General features: G+C 45.4%; 1 protein-coding gene across 27 annotated transcripts in view; it reads right to left on the bottom strand.

The window, feature by feature from the left end:
* The window catches only part of KIF1B (kinesin family member 1B), a 150801-nt gene that overhangs the window by 4553 nt on the left and 123520 nt on the right, over positions 1-22728 (bottom strand). For 11 of the 27 annotated variants that reach the window (XM_066375007.1, XM_066375012.1, XM_066375011.1 and 8 more), the window contains 17 exons: positions 21826-21881; positions 21182-21382; positions 19704-19812; positions 18466-18532; positions 16979-17063; positions 15350-15455; positions 12913-12939; positions 10102-10216; positions 9204-9337; positions 7926-7987; positions 5595-5740; positions 5207-5446; positions 4098-4169; positions 2818-2939; positions 1263-1412; positions 746-938; positions 424-542 (listed from right to left, as the gene is read on the bottom strand). In XM_066375007.1, coding sequence (XP_066231104.1) covers positions 424-542; positions 746-938; positions 1263-1412; positions 2818-2939; positions 4098-4169; positions 5207-5446; positions 5595-5740; positions 7926-7987; positions 9204-9337; positions 10102-10216; positions 12913-12939; positions 15350-15455; positions 16979-17063; positions 18466-18532; positions 19704-19812; positions 21182-21382; positions 21826-21881 — 2004 coding nt within the window. The remainder of the gene's footprint in view (positions 1-423; positions 543-745; positions 939-1262; positions 1413-2817; positions 2940-4097; positions 4170-5206; positions 5447-5594; positions 5741-7925; positions 7988-9203; positions 9338-10101; positions 10217-12912; positions 12940-15349; positions 15456-16978; positions 17064-18465; positions 18533-19703; positions 19813-21181; positions 21383-21825; positions 21882-22728) is intronic. The other 16 variants (XM_066375016.1, XM_066375020.1, XM_066375026.1 and 13 more) reach the window with 3 other exon arrangements.

The following is a 22728-nucleotide window of genomic DNA, read 5'->3' as shown; positions in this document are numbered from 1 at the left end:
CTCAATGCCCTGCAGGCCCCGGTCTCTAGGTCCCAGGGCAAACAGGATGGGCTGTGGTCTTCCCCGCCCTAGGACCCGGGAACACAGGCCCTCCTGAGACCTGAGGCTGGATCATAGGGCTGAATACTGATCAGACCACTAAAGTCCTCAGTCCTACAGACCCTGGCTGCAGACCCCTTGAGAACAAAAAGTCAAAGCAGGAAATCAATTGAGTGCAGATGTGACTGGAGTCTCCTTAGCTGCTCAGGACACCGGATGACACCTTATGAGAAGTTGAAGCTGGATTACTACCCACAACCACACTTACACTGCTGTCCTTCTTCTACTTTAAATCTGTTTGGAACCAGACTTCCTTCCCTATTTATGTTGCTGTCCCTGGGACCAACAGCCAAGAAGAAGGAGGAAACAAAGACAGCTTCTTACCGTATTGTGCCAGCAAGGAGTGGATTAAAGGCATATAACCAGTCGTTCATGTCTTTATCATTGAGGGCCTGCAAAAGGACCCCACGGTGCTTTGTGCATACAGCAAAGGTGTTCAGTGTCTGCAAGAGATGCAGGCGTATGGGAGTTACGAGAGCTACGGGCAATGGGGAAACCTGCTGTAGTCACAGGGCCCACGGCTCTTCACAGGACGGTCCAGAGAACTAGCCATACAGGAGAGATGCCATCCCACACAACAAGAGTCCACAGCTCAAAAGGGAGGGGCACATGTGGACATGAAAAGCCCAGGGAGGGCAGGACTGACCTTCACCATGGCCTGCTGGTCCTCGCTGTATTCCACCTGTGCTGTGGACAGGTTAATGATGCCACGTTCCACTGGGTCTTTGTCACTGTTGTAGATGAAGACGTAAGGGCGACGGACCACGACGAAATGTTTAGCCCAGCTGCTGGAGAGTGGCTCCTTGAAATGCAGGTATCCTTTCTTAGAAACCACCGAGCTAAAAAGGAGGATGCATGAGAGGTGAGCCTCTCACAAAGAGAGTGATCACACGCTGAGGACCATCAAAATATGTCTCACCTAGGCCAAGTTCCTCGTGTGAACAAAACAGGCAAATGAACTATCTGGCCAGGAGTCTTGCCTGCCAGAGGAACACAGCAAGAGAAAACACAGCGCCACATGACATGCTAAGCCAGGCCTGGGTGTGTTATGAGACAGGGCCCAGGGCTGTCACCGTATCCACGGAGACCTCGTGGGGGGGCTGGGCGTACATGCTCGCTCACTTGTTCTTATGCCCAGCATCTCTAGTCAATACAGTACTCACCCTGGTCTAATTTCTTCAATATCTGGAACAAGATTGAGAAATTCATTTTTTCCCGCTCGAGCCAAATAGGGCGTTTCCACAGCTGGGACAATCTGAAACTGTTCAAAGTCTTGGCAGGGACTAGAGGCCCGGGAATTGGCTTCTGGGGTCCTTTAAAAGAGAGGTTAGGGGTGACAGGAGCTTCAGTGAGGTCAATGCATTCTCGTACGCCCGCCTCATGGGGAACACTGCCTCTCCCTCAACCCCAGGGCCGTGCAAACCAGGTTCAGAGGGCTTGGTGGAGACAAGCTGCGTTCAGAAAGATAATTCCAAATTCAACTGGTGTCAGCCTTCATAAGTTACAAGGGGAAACTGATCCCTGATGACGCCGTGTCACCCAGCCTCTCCTCCTGTGCCAAAGCCCTCTGAACAGAAGTATCTGAAACACGAGCTCCGTCCCCTTAGCTTCCATTTCGTCCTTGGCCACACCGCGCACAGTAGTCTCCCAGTATGACCCCCAGCCAGTAGCATCAGCTGCACCTGGAAACTCATTAGAAAGTCAATTTCTCAAGCTCCCACCCAGACCTACAGAACCAAAACTCCAGGCAGGGTTCTGCCATCTGGGCTTAAACAACCCTGTGAGGTGGTGTGGACTAATGTCCCAGTGCCCCTGCCTCAGGGACCTGCGGGGAAAGCAGACTGATGGGCAGAACCTGGGGTCCTGAATGACCATGGAGCACAGAGCTACATGTTGCCCTGCACCAGCCCAGGACTGTCATGGAAGAAAGAACTCCCAGGCTCTGTAGCATTATTCATCTTTGGCGAGCAGCTTAGCCTAATTATTTGTATTTCACCAATTCCAAAAAGCCCGTTTTAAAATGCTCTACCATTTCTCCTATTGGGATGCACCTTAATATTGACAGCGTGTCCCATCTTGGTTGGCGGTGCTTTTCCTTTCTTAGTGGCACATAAAATAATGTCTTACAGTCAATGGCGTCCTGGAATGAATTCATTACCTGGCTGTGTTACTTTCTCCAGCCACATTCAACCGTGTGAGTTGGTATAGTGAGACAGGCCATGGATGATAACTAGGTGGGCTGACAGGTGAACATAATGATGGAGACAGGGCAAAGGAGTGTGACGTGCACCGCAAGCGAGTGACTGCAGTGAGGAGTTCATGGAATAGATGCTAAAATCTGTCTCCATTATTCTTGCCTATATATTTTGTTGTGTCATCAAAACATTTTTTTCCAAAGTAGTTTCAAAGTATGTTCCCCAAGATGGGGCTTCCTCTGTCTGACGTGACAGGGGACATGTACAAAGTGGGGATGAAGGACCAATGGGCAGAACAGGAGTAAGAAGGGGGAGCCAGCGAGCTGGTGCAGACAGTTGGGAAGACACGACACTAAAGGGCGCTTGCAGCATCTGCCCGGTCGCCATGCTAGCTGGAAGAGGCTCCCACGTGTCCCAAATGCTGCCTGGGGGGCCGCCCTCAGCCAGGAACCACTGCGCCACGGGAGGCTGGCACTTCCCACAATCCTAGACTAACCTATCTCAGGGACATCTGGATACATACTTCTGATCCAGAGAGTTGCTCCTGGAGTCTACCAGAGAGGGACAAGTGGAGGAGGGAGTGAGGGTCGCGCTGCTGAAACTGGACACAGAGGGATCCCGTCCGATTGGAGAGATATCAGACAACTGGAGGCAAACAGAACAGACCAAGGGAGAGTCAGGTGGGAGAGTAGCCCCAGCGACAGTCCCTTCACTGTCATCAACCTTCTGCTTCAGCTCATTCAAGAAAATAGCCTGACGAATAAGTAGTTCATGCCCTGAGTGTCATATTAGGATGAAGACATTTACAAAAGAGGCAATGCTGGCTATTTATACTGCCACTGCCCTCCTGCATTAATTAAATGACCCTATCTACATGAACCAAGCACTTAGAACAGCAGGCAGTGTTCTAAGAGTATGGCAGAGGCTCTGCCCTGCTGGGGATTCCATTCTAAATGGGGGAGGCCAACAATAAACCAGTCACCATACACATTAATAAGCCTGGCCAGGTGGCACGGTGGACAGAGCACTGTCCTGGTGCACTGAGGTTGCAGGTTTGATCCCCAGTTAGGGTACTTACGAGAAACAACCAATGAGTACACAACAAAACGAAACAACTAAGTGGAACAATGAGTTAATGCTTCTCTCTCTTTCTTTCTCCTCCTTCCCTCCCCTTCCTTTCTCTCAAATCAATGGAAAAATTTTTTTTTAAAGTATCAGGTAGTGGTAAGTGCTACAGCAAAAAATGAAGCAGGAAAGACATTGGAAAGTCTCAGGGAGCTGCTGGCTTCACACTGGGGTGTAAGGCAATGTGTGAGCTGTAAAAGGGAATGCATAGGGAGCTGACTGTGGGAACATCTAAAAGAAGACTATTCTGGGCAGAGGGACAGCAGGATGCAAAGAATCCCCAGGCAGGAATGAGTTTGGAGTATCTTCACGGAAGCAAAAAAGGTCAAGATGACTAGAAGACCGAATGACCCAGAAGTTCTGTCAAGTGCTCCCTCACTCTTTGTGGAAGGTAACAGAACTTGATACCACCAAGAAGCTCAGGACTTCCTATTTACTGTGCCATATCACCTCCTACAGAATATTCTCCAAGGGACTGGGAGAAAAACCAAAATATATAGTTCCCATCAGATCATCATCTAAGAGACAAGGACACATACTTTTATCCTCAGAAGTCAGTGTTCTGAAAAAATCAGACACGAGAGCAAACATGGCAGACATCCTCAGATACCGTGCTACATCCACATCAAGCCACCTAAAAGCTGCATAAGCTAGGGACAGAAAGTCTGAGCCGCTCACCTTACAGTCACTGATGCTGCTGTGCACCTGGCTGAATTCTCGGTTGAAAGTGTGGGTGAGAAGTTGCAGGCACTAGGGGAGAGAAAGGGCAGCATAAATTTCAACAGTTAAATGAAGCCCTGAACACAAGGCTGGAAGGGAAAACCACATGCCCAAGACCCACGGTGGGGCTCAGATGCTGCTCAACAACTCTAGGAATTAACTAGGCATATAGCAAGAAAGCCTGTAAGTGCCTAATAAAGATAAAATGAGTGGATAAAAAAGCCATTCTCAAATCTATAAAAGTGAATACTGCAACACAATAGTTCAGAAGTGCTTAAGCATGCAACAATATCCTTATCATTCTTAATTTGCCCTGGCACTAAAAGGCACGGAGACTTTTGGATGGATCTATTTTCCTAACAACTAGACCACTATTTGATCACTAAAACAAAATTGACACAAATTCACTCCCATTCGCCTGGGAGTCCTCCTCAACAACCCCTCTGCCCTCTCCCACCATGCCCAGGAGACAAGGAGTGCCAGTCCTCCATCCTCAAAGTCTTCTCCACGATGCTCCATTCGCTTCCTCCCACACCCGTCCTAGATAAAACCGCCATCATGTCTCATCTGGACAACTGAGTCTCTTCACCACAAACCCAGCCTGTTTACTGCTGCCAGAGGAGTCCTAAAACCTGTTTAAATTATTTCCATTTCACTGCCAAGGCACTCTAACCTCCTTCGTATGGAACACAGACCCTTCACAATGTGGTGGCCCACCTCCCTAACTCCATCTCTCCTCCAGACAGGATTCCCCAACAGGAACCTTGCAGGACAGCTGGCTCAGTCCTTGTGTGCCCTGCAGGCCATTCCCGGAGGCCCTGCTGGGAGGCCCTGCTGGGAGGCCCCCTCTGGCTACCCCAGCACCAGACACACCCCTTTATTATGCGACTGTCACCACTTGCCTGGAAGCTTAGCAGAAACCGGGTCTTATTTATTTCTGTGTGTATAACATTAGCTAGCGCAGGCTTTGAGACAGATGCCCTCAAGGAAAGGTGAAGATGAAAACACAACAGAGAGATGAGCTCAGAGCCCCGCTGGGATGCGCCCAGCCTAGGCAGGGGTCGCACCTTGGTAGCTAGCTCCTTCTCTCGGTCCACCAGGCTTTCGATGTCAGCGGAGTCGTAGCCACTGCTCTCACTGGGTGTGATGGCGCTCTCAAAGGTAGTGGTTGAGATCTGAGAAGAGATGCTGGTGGACGTGCTGAGGGTGCCACTGCTCAGGCTAGGGGACAGCGAGTTGCTCAGGGACTTGGGAATGCTGTCACCAAGTCTTTCGCGCAGCAGCAGGAAGTGGCGGGTTTTTTCTACCTAAGAAGAGCGACAGTGTTGCTTCAGCAAACACAGAGCTCCTTAGGATTTTAGTAAGGAAGGTGTGTTATGCCTCATCGTGATCGAGAATGGTCAGGCTGGGCCTCCCGCCCAAGATGCCCTCCATGCACTGCCTGCCCTGGGTTACCTCGTGTAGAAGCTCCAGCTTCTCCAGCTCCCACTGGTGCTCAAGGATGAGGCTGTCTCCGCGGGGCCGCCAACCTGCCAAGTTCTCCTCGCCCCGCACATAGGCCACTGACGTATCCAAGATTTTCCTTCTCCTCCTTTGCATGCCTGAGATGGGAGGAAACAACTCTTATTGAGGAAGGTCTGGTTCCAGCGTTACCACAGAATGAATTAATAATTCATACACATGGCGCATTAAGATGGCTTTAGTCTTCAGATACATGGGATTTTGTTAATTAATAGCAATTCACCCCCTTTCCCCCAAAGGAACTCTCTAAATTTAGTTTTATCTCCTTTAATAATTATAAAGACTGCAATGCAACTTGAGAAAATGTTATTATGCTAAATGAAAATATAGAAGAGCTTAATCTGTACACTGTGGTTCCAAATATATAAAAATATGCCCTATGCAAATAGTGGGGCTACACGCACACGTGTACACACCCCACACTTAGTTCAGTGAGAATGGTAGATGACAGTCCGCTTTATTCTCCTCGATGCCTGTTAATTTTTCAAAATTTTAAACTGTTTTTACATATAAAAGACATGAATATGTGTTAATTAAAAAAAATCCTCAAGGAATTCTCTGGACGCCATAATTAGCTGCTGTTGGGCCTTAAAGTCATACTCAAAGTCTTCTTTTTTTAAAATCTAAATCTCACCTGTGAGATCTGACCTCTTGCAATACATGTTCTCTAAAATGACTCAAACTCCTAGTAACCAAATGCTTTTTAAATACCTTGACTTCTGTCCACATTCTAATTTACAAACATAAAACTCCAAAGTACTGCTTAAGGCCACCAAGCTGAGGGAAGTCAGTGTTCTGAAAAAAGGTCAGAACACTTTTGGGTTTCAATAGAAACCCAAAGAGGCATAAGAAAGGACACAAGTTCAACTTGACTTGTCTTCTACAGCAGTGGTCCCCAAACCCCGGTCTGCAGACCGGTACTGGTCCTCAGAGAAAGAATAAATAACTTACATTATTTTCGTTTTATTTATATTTAAGTCTTGCCTGACCAGGTGGTGGCGCAGTGGATAGAGCATCGGACTGGGATGCAGAAGACCCAGGTTCGAGACCCCGAGGTCACCAGCTTGAGTGCGGGCTCATCTGGTTTGAGCAAAAGCCCACCAGCTTGAACCCAAGGTCGCTGGCTCCAGCAAGGGGTTACTCGGTCTTCTGAAGGCCCACGGTCAAGGCACGTATGAGAAAGCAATCAATGAACAACTAGGTGTTGCAACGCGCAATGAAAAACTAATGATTGATGCTTCTCATCTCTCTCTATTCCTGTCTGTCTGTCCCTGTCTATCCCTCTCTCTGATTCACTCTGTCTCTGTAAAAAAAAAATAAATAAATAAAAATAAAATATTTATATTTAAGTCTGAACGATGTTTTATTTTTAAAAAATGACCAGATTCCCTCTGTCACATCCATCTAAGACTCACTCTTGACGCTTGTCTCAGTCACGTGATACATTTATCTGTCCCACCCTAAAGGCCGGTCTGTGAAAATATTTTCTGACATTAAACCGGTCCATGGCCCAAAAAAGGTTGGGGACCACTGTTCGAGAGCACAGAAGTTGAAATTCTAGTTTCACAACACCTGTACAGTGATACTGCCAGGATACTTTGGGGCTACAGTGGACAGTGAAATGGTTATAAAGTCTCCTAAGACAAATTCATTCTAATACACTGAGTTTTTTTTTATAATATTCCATAGCACAGTAACATTTTGTTCTTAAAGTTTTTATAACTATATTACAAATCATAAATCAAAGTGTTATAACTCAGAAAAAGATAATTCCCAGCACCAAAAATTTGGTTTGCAAAATATGCCTGGTTTCCAAAAAAGTTTTTTGTTTTTTTTTTTAACAGAGAAAGAGAGAGAGTCAGAGAGAGGGATAGACAGGGACAGACAGGAACAGAGAGATAAGAAGCATCAATCATTAGTTTTTCGTTGCGCATTGTAACACCTTAGTTGTTCATTGATTGCTTTCTCATATGTGCCTTGACCACGGGCCTTCAGCGGACCAAGTAACCCCTTGCTCGAGCCAGCGACCTTGGGTCCAAGCTGGTGAGCTTTTGCTCAAACCAGATGAGCCCACGCTCAAGCCGGCGACCTCAGGGTCTCGAACCTGGGTCCTCGGCATCCCAGTCCAACACTCTGTCCACTGTGCCACCGCCTGGTCAGGCCCAAAAAAGTTTTTTTCTATCCTACAGAGGTAGGGCATTTGACATAATACACTCTAAACATATGCAAAGACAACTACCACTTCCCCAGTCCATACAGTCTTACCTGGGCTACCTGTGTCTGCCATCTTGCATAAACTGAGTTCATAAATTCCAGTGACCCGATTGCTATTTGAATGAAAACAAACAATTGCTTAATATCTTACCGCACAAAAGCAAGGAAATCTGTACGCTCTCTACTTAAAACACCATCTCCTCTGTAGGGGCTGCAGCCCACGTTCAAATATAAGTGGCTTATTTCTTTTCCTATTATTCTGAATACAAGAACTCTATTTTTTCCTACAAGGAGCCTGTTTCCATCTCAATCTTTTGAGCATTTTTGTTTTAATAGGATGAGTAAAGTTGAATGATAAACGAGACAGTCTATAATACAAATATCGAAGTTAAAAATGTGCCTTTTCTTACGATGAGAGAGAAGAGCAGGAAAAAATTCTGATTAGAACAAAATAACAAATATCAGATTCTAGAGAATTTGATTGGGAAGGGGCATTGAACCTTCTAGTATATTAGTAATGCTTATATTTTATGCTGGGTGGTGATGCACAGACATTCATAGTATTATTCCTATTGTATCCTATAACATGTATGATTTTTTTTTTTTTTTTTTTTTTTTCCTGAAGCTGGAAACGGGGAGAGATAGTCAGACAGACTCCCACATGCGCCTGACCGGGATCCACCTGGCACGCCCACCAGGGGGCGACGCTCTGCCCACCAGGGGGCGATGCTCTGCCCCTCTGGGGCGTCGCTCTGCCGCAACCAGAGCCACTCTAGCGCCTGGGGCAGAGGCCAAGGAGCCATCCCCAGCGCCCGGGCCATCCTTGCTCCAATGGAGCCTTGCCTGTGGGAGGGGAAGAGAGAGACAGAGAGGAAGGAGGGGGTGGGGGTGGAGAAGCAAATGGCCGCTTCTCCTATGTGCCCTGGCCGGGAATCGAACCCGGGTCCCCCGCACGCCAGGCCGACGCTCTACCGCTGAGCCAACCGGCCAGGGCCACATGTATGATATTTTTGCATATCTTAAATATGAATAAATCTTTGAAAGAAGAAAAATCCTAATGGTAATCTGTTGGAATAATGATGTCATTAAAAAAAATTTTAGTCCCTGCAAACTGTTTTGGAAGTGCTCACAATGTAATCTTCCTTCCTTCATTAACTCATGTATTCAATAATATTTTATTAAATGCCAATATTCAAGTCACTGCATTCTAGGTGCCAATGCTGTAATGGCTAATGGATTGTAAACTAACCCTGAAAGAGCAAGCCTAGGGTTCTGCTGAGTCTTTCTTGGGCAAACCAAGCGGAAGCTAAGCTTGTCTCAAAAACTTACGAGTCTGGTGACTTCGAGTAGCCGCTGCCAAAGAGGCTGCGCAGAGAGCGTGGCGGCGAGATCCGGGCATCCCGGGAATAGAAGACCATGCACACGTCCTTGGTGAGGACAGCGGGCTGGATGCAGTGATCCAGCTGTGAGCAGACAGGGGTGCTTGTTAGAGGCAGACAGAGCACCTGGGACAAGAGCCCGTGCACCACCACCATGCGAATGCTGGTTCCGGATGTAGGAGCAGGAGTTCAGCTCTACCAATTATTTCAGCAGCAACGCCGTGGCAGTGGATAATATGGGCAAGATTAGGTGGCGTTCCTTGCAGATGCATTTATTTTTCAAAGTATTCAAAGTTTTTCAAAGTATTTTTTTTCCTGTAATAAAGGCTAATATATATTAGTTACTGTGTGCCATGTACTCTTCTAAATCCTTTTAGATCACATCTCAACAACTTTCTCAGGTAAATGCTACGATAGCCCCAGCTTAAGAAATGAGGAGCCTGAGGCACAAAGAGATAAAGTCACCTAACGACAGGCAGACAGCAAGTGGCAGCACAGGGCCTGGAACTCAGACAGGCAGCTTCCAGAGCCTGTGCTGTTGGCCACTATTAGGCTCTGCACGCTACGAAAGCAGGAGGTGAAGTCTTTTTAAAATCATACATTCTTTGAAGAATGGTGAATAGGTTACTACAGCTGAAGCTGTAAGAAAAGTCGTGTGACTTTTTGAAGAGACAAGGAACGGAATTTAATATAATCAGAACAGTCAGCAAAACATAGTAAAATGAATAACTAAAGGGTGTAGGGGGAGGAAGGACATCAGTGGACTCTTTCCTCCCCGTTTCCTACTGTGACCTGCCCATTGTTCAGCGCTGCCTATTCCTAGCAACTCAGTTTCGGGATCTCCTCACCTCTAAGTAGGCTGACAAGGTCATGTAGATCTTTTCTCCATAGGGTGTCACTCGGTTGAGAAGGAGGGAGTTATGGAGGGAGCTGTCCCACACGGCCTCAAAACGGTAGAAGGTCCTAAGGTCAGAAAGGCAAGAAGAAGTCATCCCAAAGAAGCTGAAGTCACCTTAGTCCAGGTACTGTCACTATCATATTACAGAATCCTATGCCAATCAACACTTCCAATTTATTGATATCTAACAGCAGAGTGGAACCTTTACTTCATAGGAGGAAAAGGTAGCCCTCCCCCTTCCTGCCCCCACCTACCATCAGTGGGCACTTAGCTATGCATGAGGGGGGGGGGGCAACCTGCTTCTCCTCTAAAACATAAAAATAGTAAGATCAAATAGAGGGACTAAGATGAAAGGATAAGTATGCACAGAAACTGAAAAGACCAAGTATGCTCATCTGTCAGTCGAGAGCAGGAAGCAAACAGTAATTTGTAAGCTGCAGTCTTCATCTCCCAATACAGCTCTGCGGAGCCTCAGCAATGTCACAGACACAGCTGGGAGAACTAGCTTAGGAGACAGTACAGACAGCCTTGTTTTAAATAAAAGAACGAGAGGTTATTCTCAGCTGATGTTTCAGTAAAATAATTTTTAACACCAGAGATAGCCAACTACTATTTGACAGTTTAAAAAAAATTCACTTAGAGGTCAATCTTACATTTAAATAAATAGAAGCTATATGTAATTAATAAACACCTGTAACTTTTTACAAGTTGTTCTAATAGCTTTCTTTTTTCCTCTGGGTAAAACACCACAGACCCTCACTGACATTAAACCTCCAGCCTGCAGGTCACATCCGAAGACAGGACAAAGTCAACAGCAGTTATGGGTCAGCTCCCAACATCTCCCTCCTCCGAGCCCCGGGAAGCGCCTCGTCCACCCAATGGAACAAATCTGCCATCGCCACTAGCTCCGTGCACGTGTAATACACTTCACCCGATTCAACAGAGGTTTTTAGACACCTTGTTCCCTGCCCAATACATGCCTCCTTACTCTTTCCCAAATGGCAACCTCACTCTCTTTTCTAGGCTCCCTCAGACAAACAGTTTGCATATTTTATCTCTAAATATGTTCCTATGCTTCTTTCTCTAGAAATGATCACAGAGAAAACAATACACTTCTAAAAGACCTGCTTAACCACACATTATACTTGTTGTTGCTTCTAGATCTAAGTCTTCTGAAACTACTTGACATTCTCACAAATATCTAGTTTCCCAGACAGCGTGTACAGATCGAGAAAATTCTCTGCACGGCCACCAAAGGAATGCAGACACAACTAACAAGACAAAAACAGAAAACAACGAAGAGACCCAGACAGCAACCATGACAAAGGACAACGGGAGCCTTTCCAGAGCTCACCAGACTCAGCAGAGAACCCTTTATGCATCCACAAAGCCCTGTTTCGATCAAATCTTCACTTTCATTTACTGTAAGACAAATTCAACCCTAGGTGATGATTTCCACTACTTCAGCAGAAGCCCCTGAGGGCTCTGTCACCTTGACCCTGCTCTTCTACTGCGTCCCTGTGTCTGGATACAGGAACGAGGTCTGACACAGCACGAGGTCTGGATACACCCGTGCTGAAGTGGAAGAACTCCCTCTTCTTAGAGGGAGGACATTTATTAATGTGCAGATATTAATGGCAGAACTGCCGCCTGGCATTTGAAACTATAACTCAGCACATACCAGGGCTACAATTTAGGTTTCATGACTCTTTCAACTGAGGCAAATGTTTTAATTTGTGTAAGAGAACCTCTTTACATTTCTGTTTTCAGAAATGAACATAAAATTCCACTGGTAGAAACCTGGCTAACATAAAGAAATTTCTGACCCCACTAAAACCTTCCTGTATCGGAGGGTGGGGGTTGTTGATTGCTTGTTTGCTGGTGCTTGGGCATGTTCTTTTGTAACACCCACCAAAGCTGGCAATTTTAGAAGTGGTTGTAAGAAACACAACCTAGACTAGTGATAAATGTCAACTGAATTAGGCTAGCAAGAGAATTTAGAGTCAGAAACAGGGCTGAATCCTGTATGGCTCGTATAGTGGTTAGGAAATGATTTCAAATAGATTTCTCAAAATAACCGAACAATAGTTGTGTGTGTGTGTGTGTGTGTGTGTGTGTATTTTAAAATTAGAATATTTTAGGCTATATTGTCATGTATTACGATTCCTTCCCTAAATCGGATAAAGATCGGAAAAATTTCCTTTATTACTGAAGTAGGATTTCTGTTCCAAAGAAGAAAATAAATAGATGAGACAAGCAGCCCTGACAGGAGGAAAATAAAAGTTTAAAAATAAAGTATTTCTCACAGACTCAGCCACCACCACATAGGACAAAAACAAAGAAAAAGTGAAAGATTATGCAAAGTGACATACAGAGCAACAAGCCTTTCGAGCTTGTGACAGAGAGAAGACTAAGAGAAGAACAGGAAGCAAAGGCTGAAACTCTCTGTAAGCCGAGGGGAGCGCCGTTCTATTCTGTGATGTACAAGGGGAAACCCTTAGGCATAAGAATAAACCAACAAGTTTAGTGAACGCAGTGAGAAAATAACGAAGAACTCTACAAACCACGTGAGAAGCTCTATGTGAAACTGGACGCATATCAGAAAGCCCAGGACACAACAGGTGCAAATAGTCTTCCTCTGCTCTAGGCGCGCTTAGGTTTGCATGGGGAAAGCAATAAGCTAAAGCAGCAAAGCAACGTGAGACACAAAGCATTCTGAGAAATTAGAATCTCTATGTGCAAAAAAGCAAACAGAAAATACCTAGGTATATCCTTATCAAGAAAGAGCCTGCAAAAACAGAAAAAAACTTTCGTTAGTGCAACAAAAGAAAAAAAAAGGGAAAAAAAGAAAGGCAGAACAGAAGAAAATATATAAAAAGGACAAATTTGCTGTTAAGCAAAGTGAATTCACATGGACAATTAACAGAGAACTCCATGGGAAACAATTTATAGAGCGCTTACAATGACATGGGCCCCTCTCCTGAGACACTCAATTACAGACAATGCTGGGCATAGGAGGGAATGCGGAGACCCACCTCTATGAACATCCCTTTCAGAGGTGACTGTGTGTTGGAAATGGTAGGAAGGTGCCATGGAGTTAGGGAAAAACAAGTCTATTGGGAAACAGAAATGTAGGACTGGGAAGAAAAGGAGTAATGGCTCTTGTGAGTCACACTCCACTATCAACATATCAGAACAGCCCCATAATGCACATACACAATACACCCAAACTAGAGTTCTGTAACTTCAACTGTAAACATTAAACCCTAGGCAAAAAGGACCAATGATCTCATAACCAAACTCCATTTATTAATTCAGCACATTGACTTACATGCTCCATGACCCTAAACTATAAAGACTGATGTCCATTTCTCATCGAACAGGCAAAACTAGAGATCTCTTTCATACATCCAGACTATTTGCTCCAGGGGTGAGCAGCAAGCTTATCAAATGTCAGTAATATTTGGCCTCAAACCTGTTTATGCAGCTATGTTTGTTAATACAGTCACCTAATTTCATTAAATATTAGGTGAATCAATGAGACACGAGGCAAAAAAGGATTTTTGTTTGGTGTGAATCAAAACAGTGTAAAAATTCAGTGGACTGGTTGTAAAAGATTCAATCATAGTGAGTTGTGTAAAAAAGTTGTTAAGAGTGGGTGATACCAATGTAAAGAAAGGGGAAATGATAACATTTTAATGCTAAATGACAAAAAGGTTTAAAAGATTTGGCACTCCAATTTTCTTCATAGATTTCTAGTTCTTGCTCTACCAAACTGAAAATGATAGATGAGGGATTATGGATGTGGTTTTTGCAAGAAAGACAACCAGCAAGAGTGTGATAATTTAGAGTACAATTTATATAGTATATCTTTTCATTATTCTTGACTTCAACTTCTGTGAAAGACAAGCTGCTTCCGACAAAGCCAAGTTCTGCTCTTACAGCATCTGACCTGCTGCCGGGCACGAAACAAAGGAGCACTGATGATTATTCTAATGTAGGCAAGTTTAGCACAACCAGCACATCCACCAAACTCCACCTTTCCCTATGAATTCTGCTAAGTACCCTATAAAAATTTAAGATCTATTTCTCATAGTTGCAAAGAAAATGTGGTGAATGCTGCTGAATGTGTGCTGTAAGCGTCCAGCAGAAGAGAACATGATGAGGAGGTAACGCTGACTTTAGAGAAGACTATTGTTCAAGATTTTGCCCGGGGATTGACCAGGGAAGGTCCATGCACCCTTCTCTATCTCTGCCACTCGTCTCTTCGTGCGCGCACATGCGCGTGCGCACACATGCGCACACACACACACACCCTCATGCCTGCTAGCGGCTTCTGACAGGCAGAAGGCAGTTGTTTCTTTTTTCTTCCTATGCAAAACTATAACACAAGAAAACAATGGGAAAAAGGAATCCTGGCCCAAACTTCTAATGTTGGTTTTTGTATTGTGTCACTTTTCCTGTCCTTCTTCCAAATATAGCTATGAGCAGGTTTTCAGGAGCAGACCAGCACAGAGAAGTCCTGTGATGCAAACGGGGCCCACGTCAGAACACACGTGCTCCCAGCCCTTACTACGTAAAGAAACACATCTCTGCGCACTATGGAGTCACCCCTTTCCTGGGGAGGGGAGAGGGCCCAGCAGGTGAGTCCGGTCTGACAGGGAGAGTGCAATGGCCGTGTACTTATGTACTGTCTGTCATCAATTGGTTATGAGATGGAATTTTAAGGGAAACTAAAAGTAAAAGGCAGCCCCCACTGGCAGCAGCAGAGACTGCACACAGAGGGTCCACTATACCTGAGGTCATGTTTCTAGGACACTTAGGACAAGAAACCTTTCTCCACAGCAACCACTTCACAGAAAATCTTTTAGTCTCAGCAATAATTAATTTGTACTTTTAAACCACTGGACAGCATGCTAAGTTTCCTGCTTTTTCTCTCTCACTCTGTCACAGCTACTCAAATTCCACACCAGGAGCACATCCCCATTCTGTGAGGGTTGCTGGTCACACACACCTCTCCCATTATGCATGTACTTACTACAGGGAGCAGGGACGGCAGGGGAGGAAAGAGGGATTTGAAGTGAGGAGGGAACTGGTTTCCTCATCTAAACAGGAGTCATCAATGAATGAGGAACCTCACAGGGCAGCAGTGAGCCCCCACCCAGGGCTGGCCCCCCACACTCGTTAGCGGGCCCCACCTGCTGGAGTTGTGGGAAGACTTCAGGTACTTGGCAGAGATGATATTTAGGGACAGGATGGCATCAAGTGCAGCTTCATCCACCTCGGCTTTATTCCTAATCCGGCCTAAAGGAGATACAGAAACCAGAACATGGATGCAGTTAAAAAGGAAAGCGGCCCTTCTGTTGAGTAATAATATTCCATATAAATATTAATTAAAAAAACGCTTAAAAACCACTGCTTCAGACAGCAGAGTATGATCTTTCTTCTAGGGGTTCTTAATTTGGTTTACACATATGCAAGGGGGTCTATGGATGGAATTCAAAATGTCCATGAACTTGACCCGGGGAAAAAAATCATGTTTATTTTCATGAACCTCTACATGAAACTTGGCACTTCCTTCCATTATGAAGGGAGGGGACAAGCCACAAGAGAACCAGCAGTACCTACGACTCCATTCCCAATAGATGTCACAGATGTTTTCAAATCACACTAATGTAAAATAACTTTCATTATTACTTTGAAACATACAAATTCAATTCTTTACTGCATCAATAAAGAAGAACTTAGGTACAAATTTGTTTATTGTTTTAACAATTGTATTCCAATATTATTAGTTCCCTTGGTAATCCTAAATACCACACTTAAAAATATAATTCTGAGGCGTCACCACTGCCAGAGGGTTCAAAGGCACAGAAGGCTCAGAAGCCCTGCCGTACCGTTCTAAAGCTTATACTGTTTAGCCCGTTTTTTCCTCTCATTATGCCTTAGCTTAATTTCTCCATCTGCCGATGGGTTGCTAGCCATTTGCAAGTTAGACCTATTCCTGACTACCCTATTTAAAATGTTTCCATGTGTGGAAAACAAGCAAAACCCCTCTAATTTCTCTGGAACCTATTCAGTTCCTCTCCCACAGAGCTAATCCAGTTCTTTTGGACCCTGCGTGTTATGAACTCTCTCATCACTGGTCTTTTTCACTTGTTCTCATCTTGGTACTTATGCAACTGCTTTGTACATATACATGTCTCCTCAAAGGAAGGGCAAGCTCACGATAAGCTGAGACTTCTAGTACAGAACCATTCCCATGGTCACTGAACACAATAATGGTTGAATAACGTAACCCTAATAACGGAGCTGAGAAAAGAGTGGCTTCAATCTCAAGGCTTCTGCTCTCCAGAGCCACACAGGCCCTGTGCTACCAGCAGGGACAATGTGGTCTCAAAAGCCTGGCTGCAGCTCTAGCCAGCTGGCTGTGGTAGAGCATTGGTCCAGTGTGTGGAAGTTCCAGGTTCGATCCCAGGTCAGGGCACAAAGAAGCACCCCTCTGCTTCTCCCCCTGTGCCCCTCTCCCTTCTCTCTCTCTCTTTTCTCCTCCTGCAGCCATGGCTTGATTGGTTAGAGCAAGCTGGTCCTGGGCACTGAGGATGGCTCTATGGCCTTGCCTCAGACACTAAAATAGCCTGGTTGCCGAGCAAGAGAGCAGCGGCCCCAGATGGGCAGAGCATCACCCAATAGGGGGCTTGCCAGGTGGGTCCCAGTCATGGTGCATACAAGAGTCTATGTCTCCGCTTCCCTGCCTCTCACTTAATAATAATAATAAAGAAAATTAAAAAGCCTGGCTGCCTACTCAGCCAGTGGAATATACTTACCTACCACCAGCTCACGGACATCTTTCCAGTGGAGCTCACTTCCCTTCTCATGGATAATGGTCACTGTGATTCTTCGCTGAATGCCCTAAGGAATGAAGCAGGGCTGTTTAGCTGGGACAAGCTATTATTTCCTCCTGTTGTTGCTTTCTGGATTGTTAGGTGCCAAGGAGGATGGGAAGGAGCGGTATGGAGAGAAAAGGGAAATACTGGCCACTGTGTTATTCTAAACAATAGGGCATAGGTCAGGGATTGAGGAGTAGCCAGGTTTTGATGTGGCTTTAAGAACAGATGTCCAGTGCCTGACCAGTGGTGGCGCAGTAGATAAAGCATCAACCTGGAACGCTGAAGTCACCCAGTTTGAAACCCCATGGTTACTGGTTCTGAGCACAGACTCGTCAGCATGGGTTCACTGGCTTGAGCAGGGGTGGGGGTGGGGTGGGAATTGTCCACATGATCTCTAAGGTTGCTTTCATGAAAAGCTCAAGGTTGGTCCTGGCCGGTTGGCTCAGCGGTAGAGCGTCGGCCTGGCGTGCGGGGGACCCTGGTTTGGTTCCCGGCCAGGGCACATAGGAGAAGCGCCCATTTGCTTCTCCACCCCCCCCCCCTTCCTCTCTGTCTCTCTCTTCCCCTCCCGCAGCCAAGGCTCCATTGGAGCAAAGATGGCCCGGGCGCTGGGGATGGCTTCTTGGCCTCTGCCCCAGGCGCTAGAGTGGCTCTGGTCTCGGCAGAGCGACGCCCCGGAGGGGCAGAGCATCGCCCCCTGGTGGGCAGAGCATCACCTCTGGTGGGCGTGCCAGGTGGATCCCGGTGGGGCGCATGCGGGAGTCTGTCTGACTTGTCTCTCCCCGTTTCCAGCTTCAGGAAAAAAAAAAAAAAAAAAAAGCTCAAGGTTGCTGGGTTGAGTAAGGGGACATCAGCATGCCCCGGTCAAGGCATGTAGAAGCTCAGTGTACAACTAAAGTGAAAGCAACTATGTTCTCACCACCACCCCCTCAAAAAATAATAATAAAATAAAATAAACAGATGCCTAAATTATATGTCCCTGAGTATGAGACTCTCAGCTCCTCTGAGGTCAGCCTACATGTCCTACATTTCACAGCCAGATTTTTCGTCTATGAAAACTTTCATCTTCTACCCCCATTATGAACTTTTGGCTGTAAAAGCAGTTTCCAAACATCACAAAACAAAAACTGTACAAAAGGACATTGAAGCTGCACAGATTATAATAGTTGAATGAAGCAAAAGCTTTTATCAAAAAGCTCTTCTATAATATATTTATATAAAAAAGCAAGGGAATATATAAGCCAAGGTTGATAAAGAAACATTAAAAACAAACATACAAAAGAGGAAAATAAAAAAGAACAGAGCAATCACCCCCACCTCCAAATCCCTTAGAAATGGAGAGGGAAAGCAGAGAATCAGAGTTCTGTGTCTTAGTCTAAACTCTGTGTTTCCTCCTAGGCCCTCTTTTCAACCCTCATTAGTACCTGGTGAAGCAAAAATGTCCCCTGGCAGGGCAAGCCTGCCGTATGGTCAACCACAGCTGGGATATACCTATAAAAAACGTAAGGGAGAGAAGTTACATAGAAGCCTCATGCTAGCTGGGGCTACTGCACCGACAAGGTCTTCCCTGTTTGCTATCCCCCAGAGGTCTCTGTTTTTCTAAACTCCAATCTACATCTTTTTCACTACCTGGGCATTGAATCACATGGTTATTCGCATCTAGTAAACCTTTCCACATATCTATGTCCCTTCATTCTTAATAGACTCAAGTGCTCAAGAGATAGTAATGGCTTTTGGTTCCATCCCAGTGCTCTGAATAAGATACTCCATAAATATAATGCACAACTGTAATGGCAAGTGTGAGGAAACGGGATCATTTCAGAGTCTAGATTGTTTTACAAGACTCAGAAAAAAGCAAACTTAGTAAAAATCATTACTGTAACTATTTCTGCCTCATGAAGCAAGTTGTAATCACATTATAGGTCTGTCTATGGAAAGTCATACTCCTTAAAGTGATGTCTCTAATGATGACTGCACTTGGGATCGAGAGAGCCACACCCCACACATGGTAGGACCTCAGTAACTGTGTCATGGAGGTGAGCCTGATGGTGGCAGCACTTGGCATTGTACAGAGGGTCATCAGAATAACATTTACCCCTACCTCTACATTAATATAGGCCCTTGCCTCTGTTTCAGAAGTGGAGGGCTTTTGAAAAATTTTTTTCCAAAAGCATTTTAGAGACAACTATAAATGACCATTACATTTGCTACGTACTCTAACACAGCTCATACACAGAGAGAAGCTGATGCTGATCATTTTGATCTAGGGCAATGGTCCTGAACTTGGGTGATTTTGTTCCCTAGGGAACATTTGGCAATGCATTACTGCCATGTAGTGAGTAGAAGCCAGAGTTGTATCTCAATATCCTACAATGCACAGGCCCGCCCCTAAGAGCAGAGAAGTATCTGGCCCCATGGTTGAGAAATCCTGGTCTAGGGAAGTGCCATGGTTGAGAAATCCTGGTCTAGGGAAACACTCTGTCACCCAATCTTCCCACTGAGATTCAAAGAATAATATCAAGACCACCAAAATTCAAGTCAAAACTGGAATTTGACAGTGACAATGATTCATGAACCTGAATATAAGAAGAGAGACAAAAACTTATATTATCTGATTTTGAAAAACTTTGCCTTATTTAAAAGTTTAGAAAGTTGGACTTACTCTCCTGTAGGCTCCAGCTCACTGATCTCAAACCAAACCAGAAGGTCATACTTGCTCATGCTCTGGCCAAGGCTGGTTTTGCTCATGGTGTTTAACTTGGTGGCTGGAACTTATAAAAGTTTTAGAAAGAGTCAAAATCTGATCCAAGTCCACTCAGTAAAAGTATATGACTGGTTCTCTTATGTCAGTCTTCAAGGACACACTTGGGAATGGCAGCAAAAGTCAGGGGATAGAGTTCAAGGTGGAAGACCAAGAGAAACTTCAACATCAACTATGTCAGAACCTCTAAGTTCAGAGAACAAGGAAAGGGGGGAGTCAGAATCTTCTTCCCTCTCAACAAACTGTATCCAACGATAAGAAAGCAGGTTTTCTGCAGAGTGAATACACTCTCAAAACCAAAGAAAACCTTTAGACTCTTGCACTTTGAGGCATGCACAGCATCGTAATCACAGAAAAGCCGATGTGGGCAGGGCCCTGTGCATCACAGCTGGGGTGAGGGAGGGCAGATCCAACCCCCAGGGAGGTTCCCGAACCTCCCTGCCCCCTGAGAGTCACCTGGGGATCTTAAAGATGGCGAAGCCCCGGCCACACCCCAGGCCCCTTTATATTACCACCTCCAGGGGCGGGACTCAGTGCTCTGAGATGTCTGAAGCTCCCCAGGTCAGGCCAATCTGCAGACAAGTTTGGGAGCCACTGGTCTGATCTCTAAATAGAGGATACATTTTCTCCAGATTTAAACTGCATATTTGTAACTGTACTGATGAAATACATTAGCCAAAACCCAGCATTTTCAAGAATTTCAGATTCTACATAATGGGCATTTTGAAACACTATATAGAAACTCTAAAATCTGGCAATATATAGAGGGTTCTCTGCTCAGTGAGAGTCTAATGACTTGGTAACTAACTATTGCCCAACCACTTTGGTTGAGTCTCTTAACCTCTGGGAGTGTGTCTCCTCATCTATAAAATGTAGGTGATTATTTTGTCTGCTGTCTCAAAGGGGACTCCGAGGATCCCGACACCTGGTCTAACGGGGCATTATGAGGCACCCAGCACTGCTGCACACAGCCTGTCGGCATCACCCACCCCACTGAACTCCACAGGACGGTGGTGCTAGGCAAGAGGAAAGTAGGGTTATTGATTCTGGTAGTCACTAAGGGTCAGAACAAAACTAGAAGCATTAAAAAGCAAAAACATGTACTAGTAAAAATCTTTAAAATTAAAAGCACTATGGCAAAGACACCAAACATCAAATATAAGTAACCCGCACCCCGGGGTGATGTAGAAGAGGTGCAAGTAGACAGGGGGCTTCTTTAAATCTCTCTGAAGCCAATGTGACATGATCTCGTCAGTATGCCGAACTCTGCATTCAGCTCAAGCAGCAAACCGAAAGGTGGCGTTTCCCAGAGAGCCAAGCTTAGGACAAGCCCCTGAGGGTGCTTCTACACCTAAGGCAGAGCTGACGCAGCTACTAACCATCGCATTTGGGCACCCTCTCACTCTGACAGCTGGGAACTGGCAGAGAGAGAGAAGGCAGCACGGGTTCAGCCCCATCCTGGAAGGTGGCAGCCGCGGAGGACGCGAGCACACTGGCGTGCTCAGAGACTGTGTCCAGCACACGCACATTCACATAGCCAGACACGAGAAATCGAACCAGCTCGATCTTTCTCTCATTCTCTGAATGCAGGAGGGAGATGAGGAGTACAGGGGGGAGTGAGCAAAGGGTGGGGCAGGAATGTGGGCAATGAGGAAAAAGGACAAAAACAAAGAAAATCAAAACAAGATAAATAAACATGCAGGATCAATTTAATATGCAAAGAAATGCCCAGTCACCTGACAGTTATGGAGACTTACATACAAAGCAGAGCAATTTAGGAACAGGGAGCTTATGAAAATAGACAATAAGAAGACTGGAGAATCGGCAGGAATAGAGTCCTATTGTTTCTCACTTCTCATTTTAAATGAGGAGCCAAGAATTCTAGTTCCTGCTAGATACAAGAATATGTGAGGATGCGTAGACATGGAGTAAAAATGTGAACAAGATTTTTAGCTGAAAAGGCATTCAGAATAAAAGATGTACTCACAAAGAGCATCATGCACAGAACACAGCTAGAGCTCACCTGGCTTGGAGAGTGGCATGGGTGGAGGGAAGAATCGTCGCGATGGCTGAGGTGGACTGCAAAGGAAGGAAGGCCAAGTTCTTAAAAACGGAAGAGCCCCTTGTGGGTGACAATGGCATGTTTAAGGCCCTAGATATAGATGGTTTGTACTTTCAACTCATGGCATCACATACCAGACATAATTCCACAGAGTAAAACTGAGGCTAAGACTTAATTTTTTTAGAGAGACAGACAGAAAGGGAGAGAGATGAGAAGCATCAACTCATAGTTATGTCACTTTAGTTGTTCACTGATTGCTTCTCATATGTGCCTTGACAGGGGGGGGGGTTCCAGCTGAGCCAGTGACCCCTTGTTCAAGCCAGTGTCCTTGGGCTTCAAGCCAGTGACATCTGGGCTCAAGCCAGCAACCATGGGATCACGTCTATGATTCCACTCTCAAGCCAGAGAGAGACCTTGCGCTCAAGCTGGTGAGTCCACGCTCAAGCCAGTAAACTCAGGGTTTCAAACCTGGGTCCTCTGCATCCCAGACCAATGCTCTATCCATTGAGCCACTGTCTGGTAAGGCTGAGGCTAAGATATTTTAATAAAAGCCCCCTTCTGTCATAGCTACAGAGGAAACAGAAAAGTTTTCTGTCAACACAACTCTGCCTTCATCCTAAAGTTCCCACTGTTGCCGTCCTTACCAATTTTGATGTCTCCCTAGAGCTTACACTTCATAAAGATCTATGTGGGTAGGAACAGTTATACACAATTTCATGAAATATCCCTGTTACCTCAACTTTCAGGCCTATTCAAAGTCTCTTCCTACAGAAAGATGGTACTCAAGATCACTCGGGCAAAATTCAATTTGCTCTACCTACAATCAGTGACTACATGGTTTAGGAAAAACGGTGAAGTTTCTAA

The sequence above is a fragment of the Saccopteryx leptura genome, chromosome 3 (assembly GCF_036850995.1).
Source record: "Saccopteryx leptura isolate mSacLep1 chromosome 3, mSacLep1_pri_phased_curated, whole genome shotgun sequence".
Lineage (NCBI taxonomy): Eukaryota > Metazoa > Chordata > Mammalia > Chiroptera > Emballonuridae > Saccopteryx > Saccopteryx leptura.
The sequence above is the reverse complement of the archived record's forward strand: the minus strand, read 5'-3'. Positions and strand labels throughout refer to the sequence as shown.